Genomic DNA, 18,498 nt, shown 5'->3' with positions numbered 1-18,498 from the left:
AAACAGATCAAAAAGGATAAAATGACGATAAAATTAATTTTACCTTAGATTGAAGTCATGAAACTCTTAAAAAATAAATAAATAAATTTAAGAGGTGTTTGTTTTTATTTTGGTTTACATTTTCCAATGGATGCATGTACATTCGTCCATAGTTATAATTTTTTTTTTCCTTTCATCTTTTACTCAAAAATTAAATTTTCACTGTTATAAGATCATTTTCAACGGTGGGTGTTTCACCTATTTAACACCACGTTAAATATGCATCCCATTGTGGAGTATAATATATGGATGTCTATGAAGAAGTGTGGCTATGAAAACACCTTTTCGCTCTTAATTTTTTACGAGTTTAATAAATCTTAATAAAATAAATATTTTTTGTTGAAATGTAATAGTATATAGAAAATTTTATGAGACCTATTTAATAATTTCTTTTGATATAATGGGTTGGAGAAAATTGGTACTTATTAAATATTTCTGTAAAATGAGTAACATGGACATAAATTACCCATTTAAACACCCAATTTTTTTTTGTTGTTGAGGAAAACACCCAATTTGGAGTGCTATGCTGTGACTGTGGATGGTCTAAATCTTTTTAAAAAGAGTAATGATATTTGAACAACCATTTCATACAACTTTTGGTGACAACTTCTTTTTCTCTCTTTTTTCATTGGTTAAAAACAATGGAGAGAGAAAAAGGAAGAGAGAGAATAAGAGGATAATGTGAGTATGAGAGAGAAAATTGTCAAAAGATTGTCACAAAGTGAATGTACAAATATCATTTCTCTTTTAAAAAACATGAACTGAAAAATAAAATTGGCATTTTATAATTATAAATAAAGCTATCCAAGCTTCCGGACGACGTCGTTTAAGCGGCATTAATATGCATTATTTTCTTTGATAGAAAGCATATTACTACGTATATCTGTGATAGGAGACACTGCGCATTGTCAACATGTTCGCAGTGAAGTCTAATCCTTTACTCCTCCGATCCCCGTCGGTATTCTCCGATAAGAGGCAACGGAGGAGAATCATTTCACGGTCATCTGGATGGCGGAGCGTTCAAGTTCAAGCAGTGATCAGCGGCGGAGACAGCAAGACTACGACCTCATCTCCGGTGGACAACAAAGTGAGCAATGGTTCGTTACAAAGTAGCTCGAGTGATGGCAGAAGCGATGGTGGAACGATAGAGGTGAAAGCAGTGGTGATGATAAGAAAGAAAATGAAAGGTAGTGTGGTTGAGGAGGTTGAGGATCAGTTGGAGTATTTCTTTAATGGTGTTGGTCAAGGGATACAGATTCAGCTTGTTAGTGAACTCATAGACCCTGGTTTGTTTCTTCCAAATATTATACTATTTATTTTCTCTATTCTTCTATAATTCAGTTCATATCTCTCTTTTTCTTCTTTTAATTCATCAAAAAGTAGTGTCCCACACAATCAGACACTTTTTTTTAGAAATCAAATATCTTCGTAACATAAAGATAATCGAGCTTAAATCTTATGTGATTCAAATAAAGAGGTTTAAAGTTCGAATTTAAACTTGAAATCTTAATTAAGTTAGAGAATACTCGGATCTAGGCGCTTTTAGATTTTTGGTTTAATTTTACATTGACAAAAAAAAAATGCAGGGGTTTTACTTTATCATAAATTTAACTATTGATATATCTCGAGTTAGTAACTTTAATTTATTGTTAAATGAGAATGATGATTAGTTTTTAGAATTTCACAATCAATTGGCATTGAAGGAGTAACCTAGTTGTTTTGGTTGAGAGTGAGCTAGTGGTCTAGTTCTGTCCGGGAGTAGATCCCCTACAATGATTGGAGATTCGGTAGAATCTCAGCCACTCATTTGATTTTATTGGACTCTATCAAAATTATTTGAAAAAGAATTAATTAAAATCAACTGAATTATGTGTAATTTTTATTTTCTAAATAGTTGAGAGTGTCAGTCATTTTTGTAGAGGACGTAAACTTCAATAATATCTCGACACCTTTCAAAAATAAAATCAATCATACATTGTGTAACCACCCAATTTTTATTACCAATGGAGAAGAAAAATAATTAGAATCGTGTCTTATTTAATTTCAAGTAAAATGTTTATTATTTGAAAAATTAAAAGAGAGACATTATAATAAATCCTTTCACCTTTCTTCAAAAATAATAAAAAATAAATCCTTTCACCTAGTGTCAACTAGTAAATAAGTGAAGAAGAAAGAACATTATTGAAAGGAAAAAAAAAAAAAAAGACAAGACTTAAATTTATCCTCTAATTCAACTAAATTTGTTTAATTATCCAATCTCAGTTTTTTTTTTGGTCAAGTAGTCTAGTGGTTAGAGCTCACACAATTTAATTGTGGAAAAGTGGAGTGTCTGGGGTTCGAACCCCAACTCCTGCATATAATATGCAATATCCCTACCAACTGAGTTAAGCTCACGGGAATATCCAATATCAGTTTTAACATTCGTAATAAAATTCTAGAAAATTATACGGGATGTATATCTCAACATACAAATACTTTGTATATTTTTTATAAAAATAATATTACAACGTGATCTGATTATGAAATATGGTTGTGTTTAAATATTTTATTAAGTTTGTGCAAAATTACTAAATTTATAAATAAAATATTCAATATTCTACCATTTGACAATATGCCATTTTACCGGTAAAAGAATTCAAGTTCTATTTCTAGGCTCGTCCATTTGAAACATAGTTGAAACTCTAATGAAAAAAAAAAATCAGATATTCATGTCAATTTGATGATTTTTTTTTTTTGAAACATCAAATATTATTAAGCAAGGTTCGCACAAGGCGTACTAAACCCGCATAGGAGGAAAAAGAGTACAATCGTGCCTATATAACAGCAGCACCAACCACCAACTTTGTCTCACTAAAAAACCTCCTAACAATCCTACTACATCACCTAACAGGAAAGCAAAAAAGAATGTTGCTCTTCACCCAATACATTTTGCTCGCGCCCTGCAGCCATGTCAAAAATGTCTTTGCGCAAGTTAAGTCACGCTGCGTGACTTAACTTGCGCACCTTATAAACTATGCGTGACTTAAGTCACGCACCATTGGCTATGCGCGAGTTAACTCACGCACGTTGGCCGGTGGTTAGAACTGAAGAACAAACGTTTTTTGGACGGTGGTCAGGTTTTCAACCTTCAATCCACACATTTTCTACAAACTTTACACCTTTTTTTTGACCACATTTATGGTGGTTATAACCTACACTACCATTCCCACCTATAAATACCCCTCCATACTTTCCTATTTCCTCACATCATCTCACTTTCTCCCCCTCCTCACTCTCTCCCTCTATTTCTCTTCTTTCTTTCTTTTTTCAATATTCTCTTTGGGGGAAAAAGTTGTCAAACTTCTTCGGGGTAAAATAGCGAGTAGCCGACTTGGGGAAGTGATCAACCCTTGGGATAAGTTTAAATCTGTTTTTTTTACTCCATAAACTTTTTACCGTGGATAAAAAGATTCTTGTTGGGGTATAAAAAAAACCAGATTTAAATTTAGCCCAAGGGTTGGTGATGTATTTTCCCCAAGAAGGCTGCTTACTATTTTACCCCAAGAAGATTGATTACTTTTTACCCCAAAAGGGAGAAAATAAGTAGAATAAATTAGTGAATTGGAATAAATTATTGTATCAATTGAATTCAATTAATAAAATGAGATATTATTATATGCCTCAATTTTGTTCATTCCTTTTTATATTTGCTTTTATTTTGGCTTAATTACCTTTTTGGTCCTCTAACTATTTAGTTGGTATCAGATTGGTCCTCTAACTAAAAATTGATTTATTTTGGTCCTCTAAGTTTTTCACCGTTGCTACATTTAGTCCTTTCTGTTAGTTTTATTCAAATAAACGTTAAGGTTTGTGTTATGTGGGTACCTGAGTTCCTGTTTCACACATACATAAGAATCATAACAGTTACCAATAATATCTGTCACTATTTAATCATAATACCTTAACAAGGAATATGATCAAAATGATACTAATAAATAAAGACTAGATTCATTAGACTTGATTTTGTTGTTTTTGACATTTTCAGCTACTAATAATGGTAAAAGCGTGGAATCCTACGTAGGAGGTTGGCTACCGAAGCCATCAAACATTCCATATGTTGTGGAATACTCTGCTGATTTCACAGTGCCAAGTGACTTTGGATCTCCAGCTGCTATTCTCATTACCAATCTTCGTTCAAAGGAGTTCCATTTATCGGAAATCCTCCTTCACGGCTTCACTGGAGGGCCTGTTTTCTTTCCAGCTAACACATGGATTCATTCGCGTAACGATAACCCTCAAAGTAGAATCATATTCAAAAACCAAGTAAGTAGTACTGTGAAAAATGAAGCTATCATCGAGTCATTAATGTTCTTTTTCTTATGAAACAAGGCATTGAGAAAAAATTGAAGTGATTGAATGTAACCACGTGTCAGACACCTCGCACACCTTTGAAGAAGTGTATGTTATGTATACCAACTTAACTTAGCATGTTGTTTTGTTGCATGGATTTGATAGGCATATTTACCATCACAAACACCACCTGGTATCAAAGATCTTCGACGTGAGGATTTGCTAAGCACAAGGGGAAGCGGTGCTGCCCAAGAACAGGAAAGAAAACCACATGATAGAATCTATGATTATGCTCCCTACAATGAGTTAGGCAACCCTGATAAAGAGGAACTTGTTAGACCAGTCATTGGAGATCTTGAGAGGCCTTATCCTCGTCGTTGTAGAACTGGAAGACCTCCTACTCGCTCAGGTAGAGTTCATGTTTTTTCTTACTTTTTTTGTGGTACCATTTTGAATTTTTAGGTTTTGGAATAAATAACATATCTAATGAAGTACTCTAAATGTGTTTTTTGGTGCAACAAATTAGATCCACGATGCGAGACTAGAATTGAAAAGCCACACCCTGTTTATGTGCCGCGAGATGAAACTTTTGAAGAAATCAAACAGGACGCATTTGCTGCTGGAAGATTGAAAGCTGTGTTCCACAATCTTATACCCAAACTTGCAGCCACTATGTCGAATTCAGACATTCCTTTCAAGTGTTTCTCGGAGATTGACAAGCTTTATATTGATGGTGTTAGTTTGGGAGATGAAGAGAATAAAGGGATAATAGAAAATCTCTTGGTGGGAAAAGTGATGAAACAGGTCTTCAATTCTGGAGAGCGGTTGCTGAAGTATGACATCCCGGCTATTGTAAAAGGTATGCTACCTCTACGTTTGATTTCTACATTACTACTTAGGCAAGGCAAACACATGGTTTAGTTTTGCAGTGACAGAAATTGAGTTGAATGTAAAATAATTTAAGTTTGTATATATACATGTAAAAGTGAGTTGAACAATAAGTTCGAGTCAGAAACAATTGTAGATGCAAAAACCCCAAATTTTAGTTTCAACTTGAAGTTAATTCTGAAGTCAAAATTAATTATACTTGAGAACATCAAAACATGTCAAAATCAATTCGTCACGTCTAAAATCAAATATTATTTCCTCTCTAAAAGTAAAACCAAACATATTAAAAAGGCAAGTGATTTGAATTGAGACCTCATGAGTCACTTTTTTTTTTTACTGTACCATGATTTTAAACCTTGAATGCAGTATTCATCAGAACCACATTCATTCAACAAACTAGCTCGTTTGCATTGTTACAGGAGATAGATTTGCTTGGTTGCGGGACAACGAATTTGCAAGGCAAGCCTTAGCTGGAGTCAATCCAGTGAATATTGAGCTATTGAAGGTAGTTTTCATGTTTATTCATACCAATTAAACAGTAACATGAGTATCCAACTATTGAAGGTGTTTTTGGTCTTTGCAGGAGTTTCCAATCCGCAGCAAACTAGATCCAACTATCTATGGCCCTCCTGAATCAGCAATAACAAAGGAACTACTGGAGCAAGAACTTGGTGGAATAAGCTTGGAAAAGGTTTGCTGCCTCCATGTTTTGTTTGTTTGTTGCTTTATTTGTTTATCTCACAGAAACTTACTATCTCTACATTCAAACAATTACTTTTTACACTGACAGGCTATAGAGGAAAAGAGACTATTTATTATTGATTATCATGACATGCTTTTGCCATTCATCAAGAAGATGAACTCTTTACCTGAGAGGAAAGCTTATGCCTCCCGGACAATTCTCTTCATTACAAAGGCCGGCGTTCTGCGTCCTATAGCTATTGAGCTTTCTCTTCCTCCAACACTTACTTCGCCGCAAAATAAAAAAGTTTACACACAAGGTCATGATGCCACAGCACACTGGATTTGGAAGTTAGCAAAAGCTCATGTTAGCTCAAATGATGCTGGCATCCATCAACTAGTAAATCATTGGTAAGACAATTGGTATTTGAGCAAATTTAGAATGAACTCAAATTGATAAATGGTTGATCAAAAGAAATGGTGCATTTTCTCACATTTGACTCTGAGTAAAAAGATACAGTGGCAATATGTAATATGCAGGTTAAGGACTCATGCATGCATGGAGCCATATATAATTGCTACTCATCGACAGTTAAGCTCAATGCATCCCATTTACAAGTTGCTGCATCCTCACACACGCTATACAATGGAAATTAATGCACTTGCTCGACAGAGTTTAATAAATGGAGGGGGTATAATTGAAGCATCTTTTAGTCCTGGAAAATATGCCTTGGAGCTTAGTTCAGCTGCTTACAAGAGCATGTGGAGATTTGATTTGGAGTCTCTCCCAGCAGATCTTATTCGAAGGTAACTCTGATATCATGCTTTCGAACATTTGCTTGATATCTCTTTGGTGCTTAACTAATTATTACTATCTCCATTCCTGAATATAGTATCACGTTGACTAAATTACGTGAATTAAGAAGTTCATAGTAGTAATAAATTTGTCGTCAATTGATACCATTTTCCAAGTTTACTCTTCAGGAGAGAGATTTAGTTAATGTTTCCATCATATATTATTTATTACTGATTGTAGATAAAAAAAATGTAACACAATTAGAGGTATGTTGGTAGAGAAATGATTAATGCAATTGAAAATTTGAAATGGCTCCTATAAAAGGTTACAAGGAAAAATACCAAGATATGGATTTGATACCATTTTAAGTTCAACCTTTGTTAATACTCTATGGAATGTGCTTTCCAGGGGCATGGCAGTAGATGACCCTTCAACGCCCTGTGGTGTAAAACTTGTGATTGATGACTACCCTTATGCTGCAGATGGACTCTTAATTTGGTCTGCCATTCAAGAATGGGTAGAATCTTATGTCAAACACTTCTATTCTGAATCAAATTCAATTGCATCGGATGTTGAGCTCCAAGAGTGGTGGAGTGAAATCAAGTGTAAGGGTCACGCTGACAAAAGAAATGAACCTTGGTGGCCTAAACTAGATACCAAAGAGGACCTATCTTTCATACTTACAACAATCATATGGGTTGCTTCAGGACAACATGCTGCTATAAATTTTGGTCAATACCCTTTTGGAGGATATGTGCCTAACCGTCCTACCCTCATGAGAAAACTTATCCCTCAAGAAAATGATTCTGATTATGAGAAGTTTATTAAAAATCCTCAGCTTTTTTTCCTATCATCATTGCCTACTCAACTTCAAGCTACCAAAGTAATGGCTGTTCAGGACACATTGTCGACTCATTCCCCTGACGAAGAGTATTTGGGTCAAGTGACTCATTTGCATAATCATTGGATCAATGATCAGGAAGTCCTGAAATTGTTTAGTAAATTCTCTGCTAGACTTGAGGAGATAGAGGAAATTATAAATGCAAGAAATAAGGATCCAAGTTTGAAAAGTAGAACTGGTGCAGGTGTTCCTCCTTATGAACTTTTGCTTCCTTTGTCAGGACCCGGGGCAACTGGTCGTGGAGTCCCGAACAGTATATCTATATGATTGGTCAATTTCGATTGACTTGGTATTATAATATAACTTATTAATATTATATCTGATCTGATACACTATTTTAGTGGCAGAAACTGTGTATATGCAGCTGTGTAAGCAAAACATTCATATTTTATAGATGACCGATATTGGTCAATTCATTTATGCTGGCGCGTTCTACATATATATTTTGCACAAGATCTATGGTCAAGGTAGGGGTACATTGAGAAAAAAATAATAGCCTTACAAGAGATATAGAGAGAAAGATGAGAATCTAACGATTATGAGTGATATAAGTAAAGAAAGATGAGAATCTAACGATTCATACCTCAAACTTATGATTTGAAAAGGATTTGATAAGTTTATATATGAGTTATTCGGTCTTCGTCAAACGACCAAAATGGTTTTACGGTGTGACTATGAGTTTCTATTGATTCCAAGGAAACTGAATCCTTGTTAAACATTAGCATTTGGCAGCAAGTTTTCTTTACTGCTTGCATACAAAATTAAATTAAATTGGAAAGACTATAAAAGAAATACAATTTGGGCAGATTTTAATTAGGGTGATAGAATAAACTATAATGATATTGTACGTCCGAAAATATTGCCTAAACATATTTGCAAACTATACCTTTTAATGTTTTATTACTACATGATATAACCAATATATGCAAATGTGATGCTGTCCTAGACACCACCTGTAATCAAAGTCAGTTGGCACTGAGGAAAAAAAAAATACCACCCACAACCATGTGAGAATTGTGGCGTTTGCTTAGAGCATAATCTAAATTCTTAAACAAATAGAGTATTCAGCATATCAACGTCCAAAATGTCATTTTCGTTGGTTTGGAAAATAATTCCAATGAAAACTAACTATTGTTCGCCTCGCCCATGAACGAACTGTTTGTGTTAACCATATGAGAGTTCTACATGCAAATGCCACTAGTAAACCCATAAATATGTAACTGAGAAATTACATCAGATTTCAAAGCGGAGAGCAGTTTCTTAGCTCTTTGATTGGACGGAACTACCAAATCATCAAATGATTTGTCTTAACATTAATAACAGAATTGCATTCATTTTTTTCATAACATTGGGGTTGCCAGATTTATACTCAGGTGTGGCACTAAGTTGTTTGAATTATTTGGGAGTTCTAGAATGGTATATTTTCTCTAGCTTGATCCTTAAATGATGTATTGTTGGTGATGGAGAATACTTCCTTGATTTTGTTGAAATGGTTGTTATGTTTTGTGTTGAGTTGAACGATAGTAGTTAGCTAACGCTCATAGGCGAGTAATAGTTTATTGTCGTTTGGGGTGTTTTTGAAGGTTCCACGTGTTTGTGAGCAAATGGTAGGTGGATGCCTTTGGAATGATATGTAGAGATAATTTTAAACATGGACCAACCAACCTAACAACTAAAGAAAATTGCTCTTTACACACCTATTATTCCCTCCTTTCTCCCCCCCCCCCAAGCCTTTCATTCCCCTCCCCTCCCCTCAAAACTCGCAAAAAGCCTCAGTAAAAAAGTAAGGTGTCATATCTATTTCGTTATCACCAGAACCAACAATATTATCTTTAGAATCAACATTTGGTTTCACACCATCTGAAATTTCGACAATATTTAATTTCAATTCAACAAAAGACTTAACAATGTTTAGTTTTGACCCAATAGAATCAACAACTGTATTTCAATCATAACTATAAATAAGTAAATAAAACATAGAAAAATTGAATGGGCTATAGAGACTTGCAAATAAGTCTTTAACTTTATTCCTTCAAAAAAAGTCTTTAACTTTATTGAACTCGACATTATCCTTATTTATATTTCTATTCTTTTTTGTTGCAAGAAATCTGAACCGTGTTAAACATTAGCATTTCCCAGAAAGTTTCTTAACTGCTTGCATGCAAAATTAAATTAAATTGAAAAACTGTAAAAGAAATACAATTTGGGTGAATTTTAACTAGAGTGATTGAACAAACTATATTGATAATTTGATATTGTGTCCGAAAATATGACCTAAACATATTTGCAATTGTCATACGTCTATCCTAGACATACCACACCCACCTAATAGTATTTTTTTGTTTTTGTTACAACATCACCTATAGTTTATTTTTTGTATTATGTAGGACACACTACTATAGTCCATCTCGCAGGTCAATGCTAATTAGACAGATTATAGAGTATATTACAAACAACGACGTATTAAAGTGCAATTTGGAAACGTGCATACAATACTGGAATACCACACTTCCAAATTTCAGACGTGAAGCGTGTTAAATTATGTCACTAAGCAAGCTATTAGCTTTGTCAAAAACCTACGGGAATGTGAGATAAATGATTTTTTATTTTTTAGGAACATGTGAGATAAATGATATTTTTGAATATGTGAGTGTGAAATCATCAACGGTGTGAAATAAAAAAATATCACCCACAACCACAACCATGTGAGAATAGTGGTGTTTGCTTGGAACAAAATCTAAATTCCAAACCAAATAGGTTATTCAACATCTCAACGTCATCTTTAAACAAATATCTCAACGTCAAAAATGTCATTTTCGTTTGTTTGATTAGGGAGCAGGACCACTTTTCATGTCGCAACAATAAGTGTAAACTCACTAATCTAACACACGTTGCCTTTTGATAGATATTAGAGATAATTTTCAAACATGGGCCAACCTAACTACTTGTAGTAACTGGTAAGTGATCTTGAATGAATCAATTAAAAACTGAAAACCGAAGCCTTCTTTGTGTTAAATAAATGCATCACTCACTTGCCACCGCCTTTATTTAGCATTAAAAATACGATTATCTCAGTTGAGATGATGATAAACTAATACCTCATAGATTTTGCTGCTCCATCGATTAAAATTATAATTAAGGACGCTTCTACGGTGCAGTCATAAAATTAACTTTTTTAAAAAAGTCATTTTGATTTGATTAATGATTAATGTAATGTGAACATTGCCTAATTCATTAATTCATCCGGTAGCTTTGAGCTTGATTCATATAATGTTTGCATTAAGCATTGAAGATGAATATTATGTAATAGTAATTCATTTAGTAATGCTTGCAACATGGACTTATAGGTATTATTTTATCGTTGACATCTTTAACATGCAAACAAAGTTGATGAATACTGAACTTTTGATGTCATTGTACAAACAATATTTTTTAGGTAGGATAAAATTAGAGTTGGTTCCGATCAATGTTGTCAAACAGTGGCTATAGCGCTTCTATCGCCCTATATTGTAGCAGTATTTAACAATTACAATAAGTAAAGATATAATGACACACCATATGTTCAAACGTGCAATACACAATATAATGTGAAGTGGTATGGATTAAATACATAAATTTTCAATGATCATGACATTAACTTTATCAGAAAAGACATTCTCATGACTTCACAATGAAATTTTCCTATAATTAAACCTCTTAGATTTGATTTTAGCCGGCACCACACGTGAATCTTGATTTTTTCAACCATAAGAGACAAATTTGATACTTTTTGACTAAAATTTTGGCTTTTACATTCGTTCCATATCACCCCAAATAAAATCCAGTGAGATTACCCGAAAACATCATTTGAACATGTTTTTAGAGACCTGTAAACCACTTAATTGATTTACATGGTATGGTATATAGGATCGTTTGAAAGGCCACCAAAGACATCTAACTAATGCAAAATCTTCAACTCCACATCCAAATATGTATAATAAAGAATACATGTGTACTTCATTGAGTAAAGAAAAATACAATCTCCTTATGTCTTGTCTTCATATATGATATATTAGATATTAGATTTAATTACATTTATTTATTAAAAGTAGGTACTCTAAAAGAATTTAAAAAGAGTTTACTTTTTATACACGTCAGTCTAAATACTTTTATTGTCAGCAAATTAATCGCAATAAAACGTAAATGACTTTAAAATTACCTCCTCTAATTGTATAACTATGAAAAAGTTTAATCAATAAAATTTGATGTATGTTGAACAAATCTTAAGTTAAATATATCAACTTTTTCTTATATAGATGTGAAGTATATGAAAATAAAGTCAAACATATTTAGCATATGTTTTATTTTAATTTTGGAAGTTCAAAAATAACTCTAAAGATTGCAGAATTGATTTTAAACACACATTTATAATGTAGAAATATTTGTCTTAAAAGTTAAAGTATTGTATTTATCTCAACTTTTATCAAAGGAAAATTGGTATTGTTTCGAATTAGGTGTCTTTTTCTGTAAAAAAAAAAAAAATAGGTGTCTTTTTGTTTGAAGGAATTAGGTGTCACATTTTCTTTATCTTAAATTATTTGTCTTCTTTATAATATCACTCCATTATTTATTATTCTCTTGCACTGATATAACTTTATTTATTGCATAATAATTGATGTTTTAGTAAATGATAGACATTTTACTATTAAAATCAATATTATTAATCACTCTCTTGATAACTGTATAAAACTCAAATATGACACCTAATATGAGACAAACTTAACATGTTATTGAAGCACAAGTTATTTTATCATGTTTGAATGATTTAAAAGAAGAATTGGTTTTCCTTGTATAATTAATTTTACTTGAAACTAAAATTTATATTTTTTCTTTCTACAATTGATTTTAATCTTAGATTTATTATTAGATTCACATTTACATAAATATATTTAGGAAAATGCATTTGAAATTGAATTATTTAACTTTTCAATACATAATTTTTTTAATGAAAAATGCTAACAAAAGACACTTGATAATATAAGAAGTTTAAAATGAAAATTTTATCTTGAGAATTGTGTATTCAATGTAATAAAACATAAAAAATAACTTTTTATACATAAAAAGTAAAAACTATCAATTGATTTTATTTTTTTTAATCATTAACAAATGTTCTAAAGACATATGTAAGCAAGATTCTTTGTAAATTAAAAATACTTCTTTTGTTTGAGGGAATGAATTAAGAATACTTAGATAAAACTATCTTAGTCGTCGTGAGCTTAGCTTAACTGGTATGGACAATGTATAATATATGTAAGGTCTGCGGTTCAAATCCCGACTACCACCAAAAATGATAAAACTGTCCTTAGAACACTACTCCCTCCGTTTCAAAATGAATGTCACTTTACATTTCCAATACAACTTTAATTTTTTTTCTTCCAACTTTACCCTCAATAAAAACTCCAACTTTTCTGTCTCACACAATTTTCAATGCAACTTTAAGTTTGTCTTGTTCATGTAAAGTAAGATTATTTTAGTAAAATTGTTATGACATTTGACTATTTTATTTCATTCCTTAATCTGTGTACAATTGGCTAAAGCGACACTCATTTTGAAACGTAAGGAGTAATATATTTAACCTTAAATCACTTTACATAAAGGTAAATCTAAGGTTTTCACTAATCATTAACTCAAATCTATCAAAAAAAAAAAAAAAGGGTGAAAGCTTTTGAGATGAATCAGATTTACTTTTGAGAGAGGCGGAGGCAGAGGCAGAGGCAGAGGCAGGAATCATATTCATTTTTGTTTTGTGTTTTAAAGGAAGGGACATTATCTTGCCTCTTTACACGGGCAATGTCAAGTAACCTCAGTATTATTATTAATTATATGAAATCCAATGACAGGCAAAAAATAAATGTCCAATTTCCCACACCACCACCCACCAACTTTCATACATATTTCAATTTCAAACCAAAACCAAAACCAAACCACTGTGCTTCGTATTTCAGCAATCTCACAAATTATCCTAAGTCCTAACCTTTGCTTTCACTCAAATACTATTTGATCAATATACCGAAAAAAATGACGAATCTCCAAATACGAACAGAGGAACCAAACAACACAGAAACTGAAACTCAAACCCCTCTTCTAACTTCAAACACGAATCACGAACACGAACACGAACACGAACACGAACACGAAGAAACTAATAACAAAACCGAAGTAGATAAAAGCCTTGCACGTTTGGAATTGTTTCTAAACATCTTAGGGTTCAATCCACGTTCAATTCTATCCTCTATAATTTGCTGGTCCGGTTTCTTCACGCTTGGAGTGGCGGTTCCACTGGTGGCGCTATGGATGGGCGACTGTTCAGAGTGCGAAAAGTACGAATTAAGCGGTTGCGAGATGGTGATCGTGGCGTTTCAGGCGAGTCTCGCTGCTGTTTCATTGCTCTGTCTTTCCCACTGTTTGCGGAAATATGGACTCAGGAGATTTCTGTTCGTTGACCGTTATACCGGACATATTGCTGCCTTTCATCGTGATTATGTTAACCAGATTTCGGTAAGCCAATCATCATTTGCCACGTTCATGCCAAATTGTCTTGTTTCTTATTTAGATTCAAATATGGAAATGTTTTTATTATTTCACCTATTTAGGGTTTACTATATATGTCTTGTGCTAAAAAAAACATAACTTGCTGCTGCTCTTTTGGATTTGGATTCTCTTCATTTAAAATATGCATTAATTGATCTCCATCGATCAGGCGGCTCATTGATTTGAGATCCAAACCAATTGAGGTGGCAAGAGTAACCACAAATTTTCAGATCATTGTAAACAGACACAAATCCAAAAATACCATTCTATTATCAAACCAAATATTTCCACCACCAAAAAAAACCAATATTTTATTTTTATTTTCATACTCTTGTCATGTCAAAATTTGTGTTTCAAGTCAACACCTTCTATTTAGGATCTGGTTTTTGTAAGTTAGCAACTCACTTTCAAAAGTAAAGATAATATTGTCAATTATTGATGAACAAAACAATGATCGACATTATTTGTACATGTGTAACGAAGCATAGATAGTTGAACGATAAATACTTGATTTTCTCACTTTACTAACTAGTAACTACTCACTCTAGAGTTTAGAGGAGTTAAATCCATCTATTAGCAATAGAACAGAACATTAATGTTAGATTTTGCTTGATTAGTATAGGGCCATATGCATATCGACTTATTTAAGCAATTGAAACTGTGATGACCACAGAATTGCATGCAATTAAGTCAAAAGAAAGATAAGTCTTTTATGTTTTCAAGTCTTTCCCTTTTCAATTTTGTGGACTTGTTTAGATATTACAACTGAAAATTTAACCGTCCTCCCTCTAAATTTTTAGGGATCTTTGCGCCTGTTCATTCTGTGGGTATTTCCGTGTTTCCTTCTGAAGACAGTGCGAGAAATCATTCGCATTTCATATATACAACATGGGTCGTGGGGGTTCTCGATTGCTATTTTTATAGCTTTGGTTGTATCTTGGACATATGTTAGTGCAATCTCTCTGACAGCCTGCATTATGTTTCACTTGGTCTGTAATTTGCAAGTCATCCACTTCGATGATTATGGGAAGCTCTTGGAAAGGGAGAGTGATGTGTTAGTGTTTTTGGAGGAGCACATGCGGTTGCGCTATCATCTTTCCAAGATAAGTCATAGGTTCCGAGTCTATCTTCTTCTGGAGTTCTTGGTTGTCACTGTTAGCCAAGTTGTGACTCTGTTGCAGATCACAGGATATCGTGATATGATTACCATGGTAAACGGTGGAGATTTTGCTGTAAGTTCTACTCTATGTTCATATTGTTTATGCATTTAGATTGAAAAAATTAGTTCCTTTTAATCGATACAAAACTATCAGATTCTCAGGCTGTGTTCTATGTTCATTTTCATACAAAGCTTTTTCATTGCTGTTTCTGCCTTTTGCTGACATTTAAAGCTTTCAAGGTACATAGATTGAATGTTCCTGTTTTTGTATTTATTATTTTCCAGGTATCCACACTTGTTCAGGTGGTTGGCATCATTATTTGTCTTCATGCAGCGACAAGAATATCTCATAGAGCTCAAGGCGTTGTTTCGCTTGCAAGCCGGTGGCATGCAATAGCAACATGCGCATCTTCTGATAATTCACAAATGAGAAGTTCTGCAAGTGCCGGGAGTCTTGAGGTTGCAAACCATTTAAACTCAATACATTTAGACTATTCTGAAAGTGATCTGGAGTCATTGGATTTTGGAGGAATGGCTGTAAATACCCAGTTGATTTCTTATATGTCCTCACATCACAAGAGGCAAGCTTTTGGTACGTAAACAAACCACCTTCTGTTTGAAAACTTATGAATTTTTGCAAGTTCTTCTAGTTAATGGCAAAAATATAGAAATACCAATTAAGTACTGTCCTTTCACTGCAGGTAGTAAGTTTTATACATTTTTTTTCCACCTACTGACTATGCAGAGAAGTGAAAGAAAAAAAAATCTTGCATAATTGCAAGCTACTTAAAATGCACAAAGAGAACCTCTATATACTTCTACAGTGCAGGCCTATAATTTTTTATACTGGCCAAGCCTAAAATAATCTGATAATGTGACGTGAAATTCTTTAGATGGCGTAGGTGTATGAATTAGGAAGTACTGTTTCGGGGGGTTTTTTTTTTGAAGGCTACTGTTTTAGATTTAATTAGTTTATGATTCCAAATTTCCTATATCCTAAAACCTTTATGTTTCACATGCAAGGTAGAGTTTTAACATTTAGTCCAGCTAAACCGGCTCTTAAAACCTTTTTAAGTTTTTCTTTTCAAAAATTCTTTACAGAAGGGAAACATTTGTCATGTAATTCCCGACTGAAAGCATATATCTGTTTGATATACATCTGTCCTATTCATCCCTAATTTTCATGGACCAAAATTTCCTGCATATGATTATTTCATTTCATTATCACAGACCATACCGAAATTTATTTATGATACTCCCTTATTCTATTAGCAAATTAGCTTTGGAGACATCTTCCATATGTAATATGTAGTGGGTAAGAAACCTGTCATTACTGTAGAAAGTATATTGAAAAAGTTTCACTTTACACATGGATAAATCACCATTTGCCAAAAGTAAGTTTCTCATTTATATTGAGATTGGTTCTCTGAATTTCTCTAGTTTAGGTGTGTTGTTATGACTTCATTTATTATCCAAATTGATCTTTGGTGTCATGTTAATCACATGAAACACTTGAATTCAGGTTGTTAGCATGCACATGTATCCAGGTATCTCATCGTTATTGGTTTCTTTTGAATATGCAGTGATGTATTTGCAGTCAAATCCGGGAGGAATCACTATATTTGGATGGACAGTGGACCGATCTCTTGTCAACACAATTTTTTTCCTTGAGTTAAGTCTGGTTACATTTGTTCTAGGTCAGACGCTGATGTCGTGATAAAATTCACTCGCCAATACCAAGAAACTCTTTTGGTCACCAAGGCTACTAAATTTGATTGAAAGCCCCTTGTATAACCATAATTCTTCCTCACAATCAAGTTTGCTGAACTTGGTAGACGTGCCAGAACGTTACATGCATACAGAGGAAGAAGGAGAGAACAAAGTTGCCTTGTCAGTCGTGGACCAAGTTTTTTGCCACACCACTGCAGATGTCTCCAAAAAATCTGTCCAAGATTTTCATTCTTCTCATCAATGTATTTCATCTTCATCGATGTTATGATTTCTAGTTTGCACCTGTTCCATTTTTCAGTGTGTACAAGCCCTGCAGTTTTCTGTTCTAGCTGCCAGGACTACAATTTTTCAAAGCAGTCATACTCATTGTTCAGATTCATAACCTAAGGTTTGTACAATCACATCTGATGTGAAATTGATCAGAGCATTCTTCTGATCATACCTCAATACGAATTTCAGCTAGAATAATGTGGAAGTTGAACCCACATTTTCTATAACAAGATACCAATGTAAATATGCTAAAAAAAATCGTGATATAGTTTAGCTGCTGATACGGTATAAGTTAGTCTACAGCTTATTTACAGCCAGTGACACATGTATTTATTCCATTCCAAATGTACCAAAGTTTTTTCAAGGTTTACTAGTTAGGAATCGTACAAGCTCGATACAATGTGCTTGTTTAGATATACTTATTTGAATTTATCTACTGACATAAACACTTGAAATTGTTTGACAGAACTTAATGTTTTCAGCTTATTTTCTCTCAGAAAAATGATATTTGAGCAAAATTTTAAGGCTCGTTTGTTATTGATTAAAAAATATGATTTTGACATTAAACAATCTAGAGTTTATTTGTGATTTTATTAAAAAAAAACTTAATATATTTCGTATTAGATATCGGAATAAAAAAGCGCTTTAAAAAATAATCATTTAGTTTGTTTAAATACAACTGCATAAAACATAGTTGGTTTTTTTTTTTAATTATCTGAATCTTCCGACACCTACTTTTCCTTTTGTGAAACTATTCTTAACTTTTCATTTGAAATTGCTTTCTAATTTTTTTAGATTTAGATTCATTTGAAAAAGTTATAACAAATTAATGCAATACTCTCTAAGTAATTATTTTATTTAAAAGAAAATTTGTATTTTTTTTAGAAAAGCTATTCCAAACAAAATAAAAAACAAGAAACTTGAGTTTAAGAGTTTCAGATATTTAAAAAAAAATGAAAAGATTTTTATGACAATAATTAATGGAACTGGATATATTTTTTTATAAAAACAAAAAGATTTTTATGCCAATAATGAATTGGAAATTTACTTTAGTATTTTAAAAACATCTCTAGATTTTTTTTCAAGGACAATTATTTATTTAAGTTAAAACAAATGCTTCCTCCTACATCCTCG

General features: G+C 32.9%; 2 protein-coding genes across 2 annotated transcripts; both read left to right on the top strand.

Annotated features, from left to right (window-relative positions):
* The first annotated feature begins 892 nt into the window (after positions 1–892).
* On the top strand, positions 893–7,901 carry LOC25501722 (lipoxygenase 6, chloroplastic). Its single transcript, XM_013591080.2, has 9 exons — positions 893–1,325; positions 4,064–4,341; positions 4,534–4,777; positions 4,895–5,227; positions 5,676–5,761; positions 5,840–5,947; positions 6,047–6,348; positions 6,478–6,744; positions 7,142–7,901. Exons 1-9 carry the CDS (start codon positions 953–955, stop codon positions 7,899–7,901), a joined length of 2,751 nt encoding a protein of 916 aa, XP_013446534.1. The 5' UTR covers positions 893–952.
* Positions 7,902–13,432: 5,531 nt separating this feature from the next.
* LOC25501721 (uncharacterized) lies at positions 13,433–17,778 on the top strand. Its single transcript, XM_024773495.2, has 4 exons — positions 13,433–14,171; positions 15,005–15,436; positions 15,649–15,955; positions 16,947–17,778. Exons 1-4 carry the CDS (start codon positions 13,692–13,694, stop codon positions 17,078–17,080), a joined length of 1,353 nt encoding a protein of 450 aa, XP_024629263.1. The 5' UTR covers positions 13,433–13,691; the 3' UTR covers positions 17,081–17,778.
* Positions 17,779–18,498: the final 720 nt, after the last annotated feature.

Source organism: Medicago truncatula, chromosome 8, assembly GCF_003473485.1.
Source record: "Medicago truncatula cultivar Jemalong A17 chromosome 8, MtrunA17r5.0-ANR, whole genome shotgun sequence".
In the NCBI taxonomy this organism is placed as follows: Eukaryota; Viridiplantae; Streptophyta; class Magnoliopsida; order Fabales; family Fabaceae; genus Medicago; species Medicago truncatula.
This window is presented reverse-complemented; position numbering and strand designations above follow the sequence as displayed.

Bases quoted from the DNA above. Each gene is read 5' to 3' on its own strand.
- LOC25501722 (XM_013591080.2), top strand. From the start codon at position 953: ATGTTCGCAGTGAAGTCTAATCCTTTACTCCTCCGATCCCCGTCGGTA. The intron at 5,228-5,675 runs GTATGCTACCTC...GCATTGTTACAG, and splicing joins CATCCCGGCTATTGTAAAAG to GAGATAGATTTGCTTGGTTG. The intron at 5,762-5,839 runs GTAGTTTTCATG...TGGTCTTTGCAG, and splicing joins TGAATATTGAGCTATTGAAG to GAGTTTCCAATCCGCAGCAA.
- LOC25501721 (XM_024773495.2), top strand. From the start codon at position 13,692: ATGACGAATCTCCAAATACGAACAGAGGAACCAAACAACACAGAAACT. The intron at 14,172-15,004 runs GTAAGCCAATCA...CTAAATTTTTAG, and splicing joins ATTATGTTAACCAGATTTCG to GGATCTTTGCGCCTGTTCAT. The intron at 15,437-15,648 runs GTAAGTTCTACT...ATTATTTTCCAG, and splicing joins TAAACGGTGGAGATTTTGCT to GTATCCACACTTGTTCAGGT.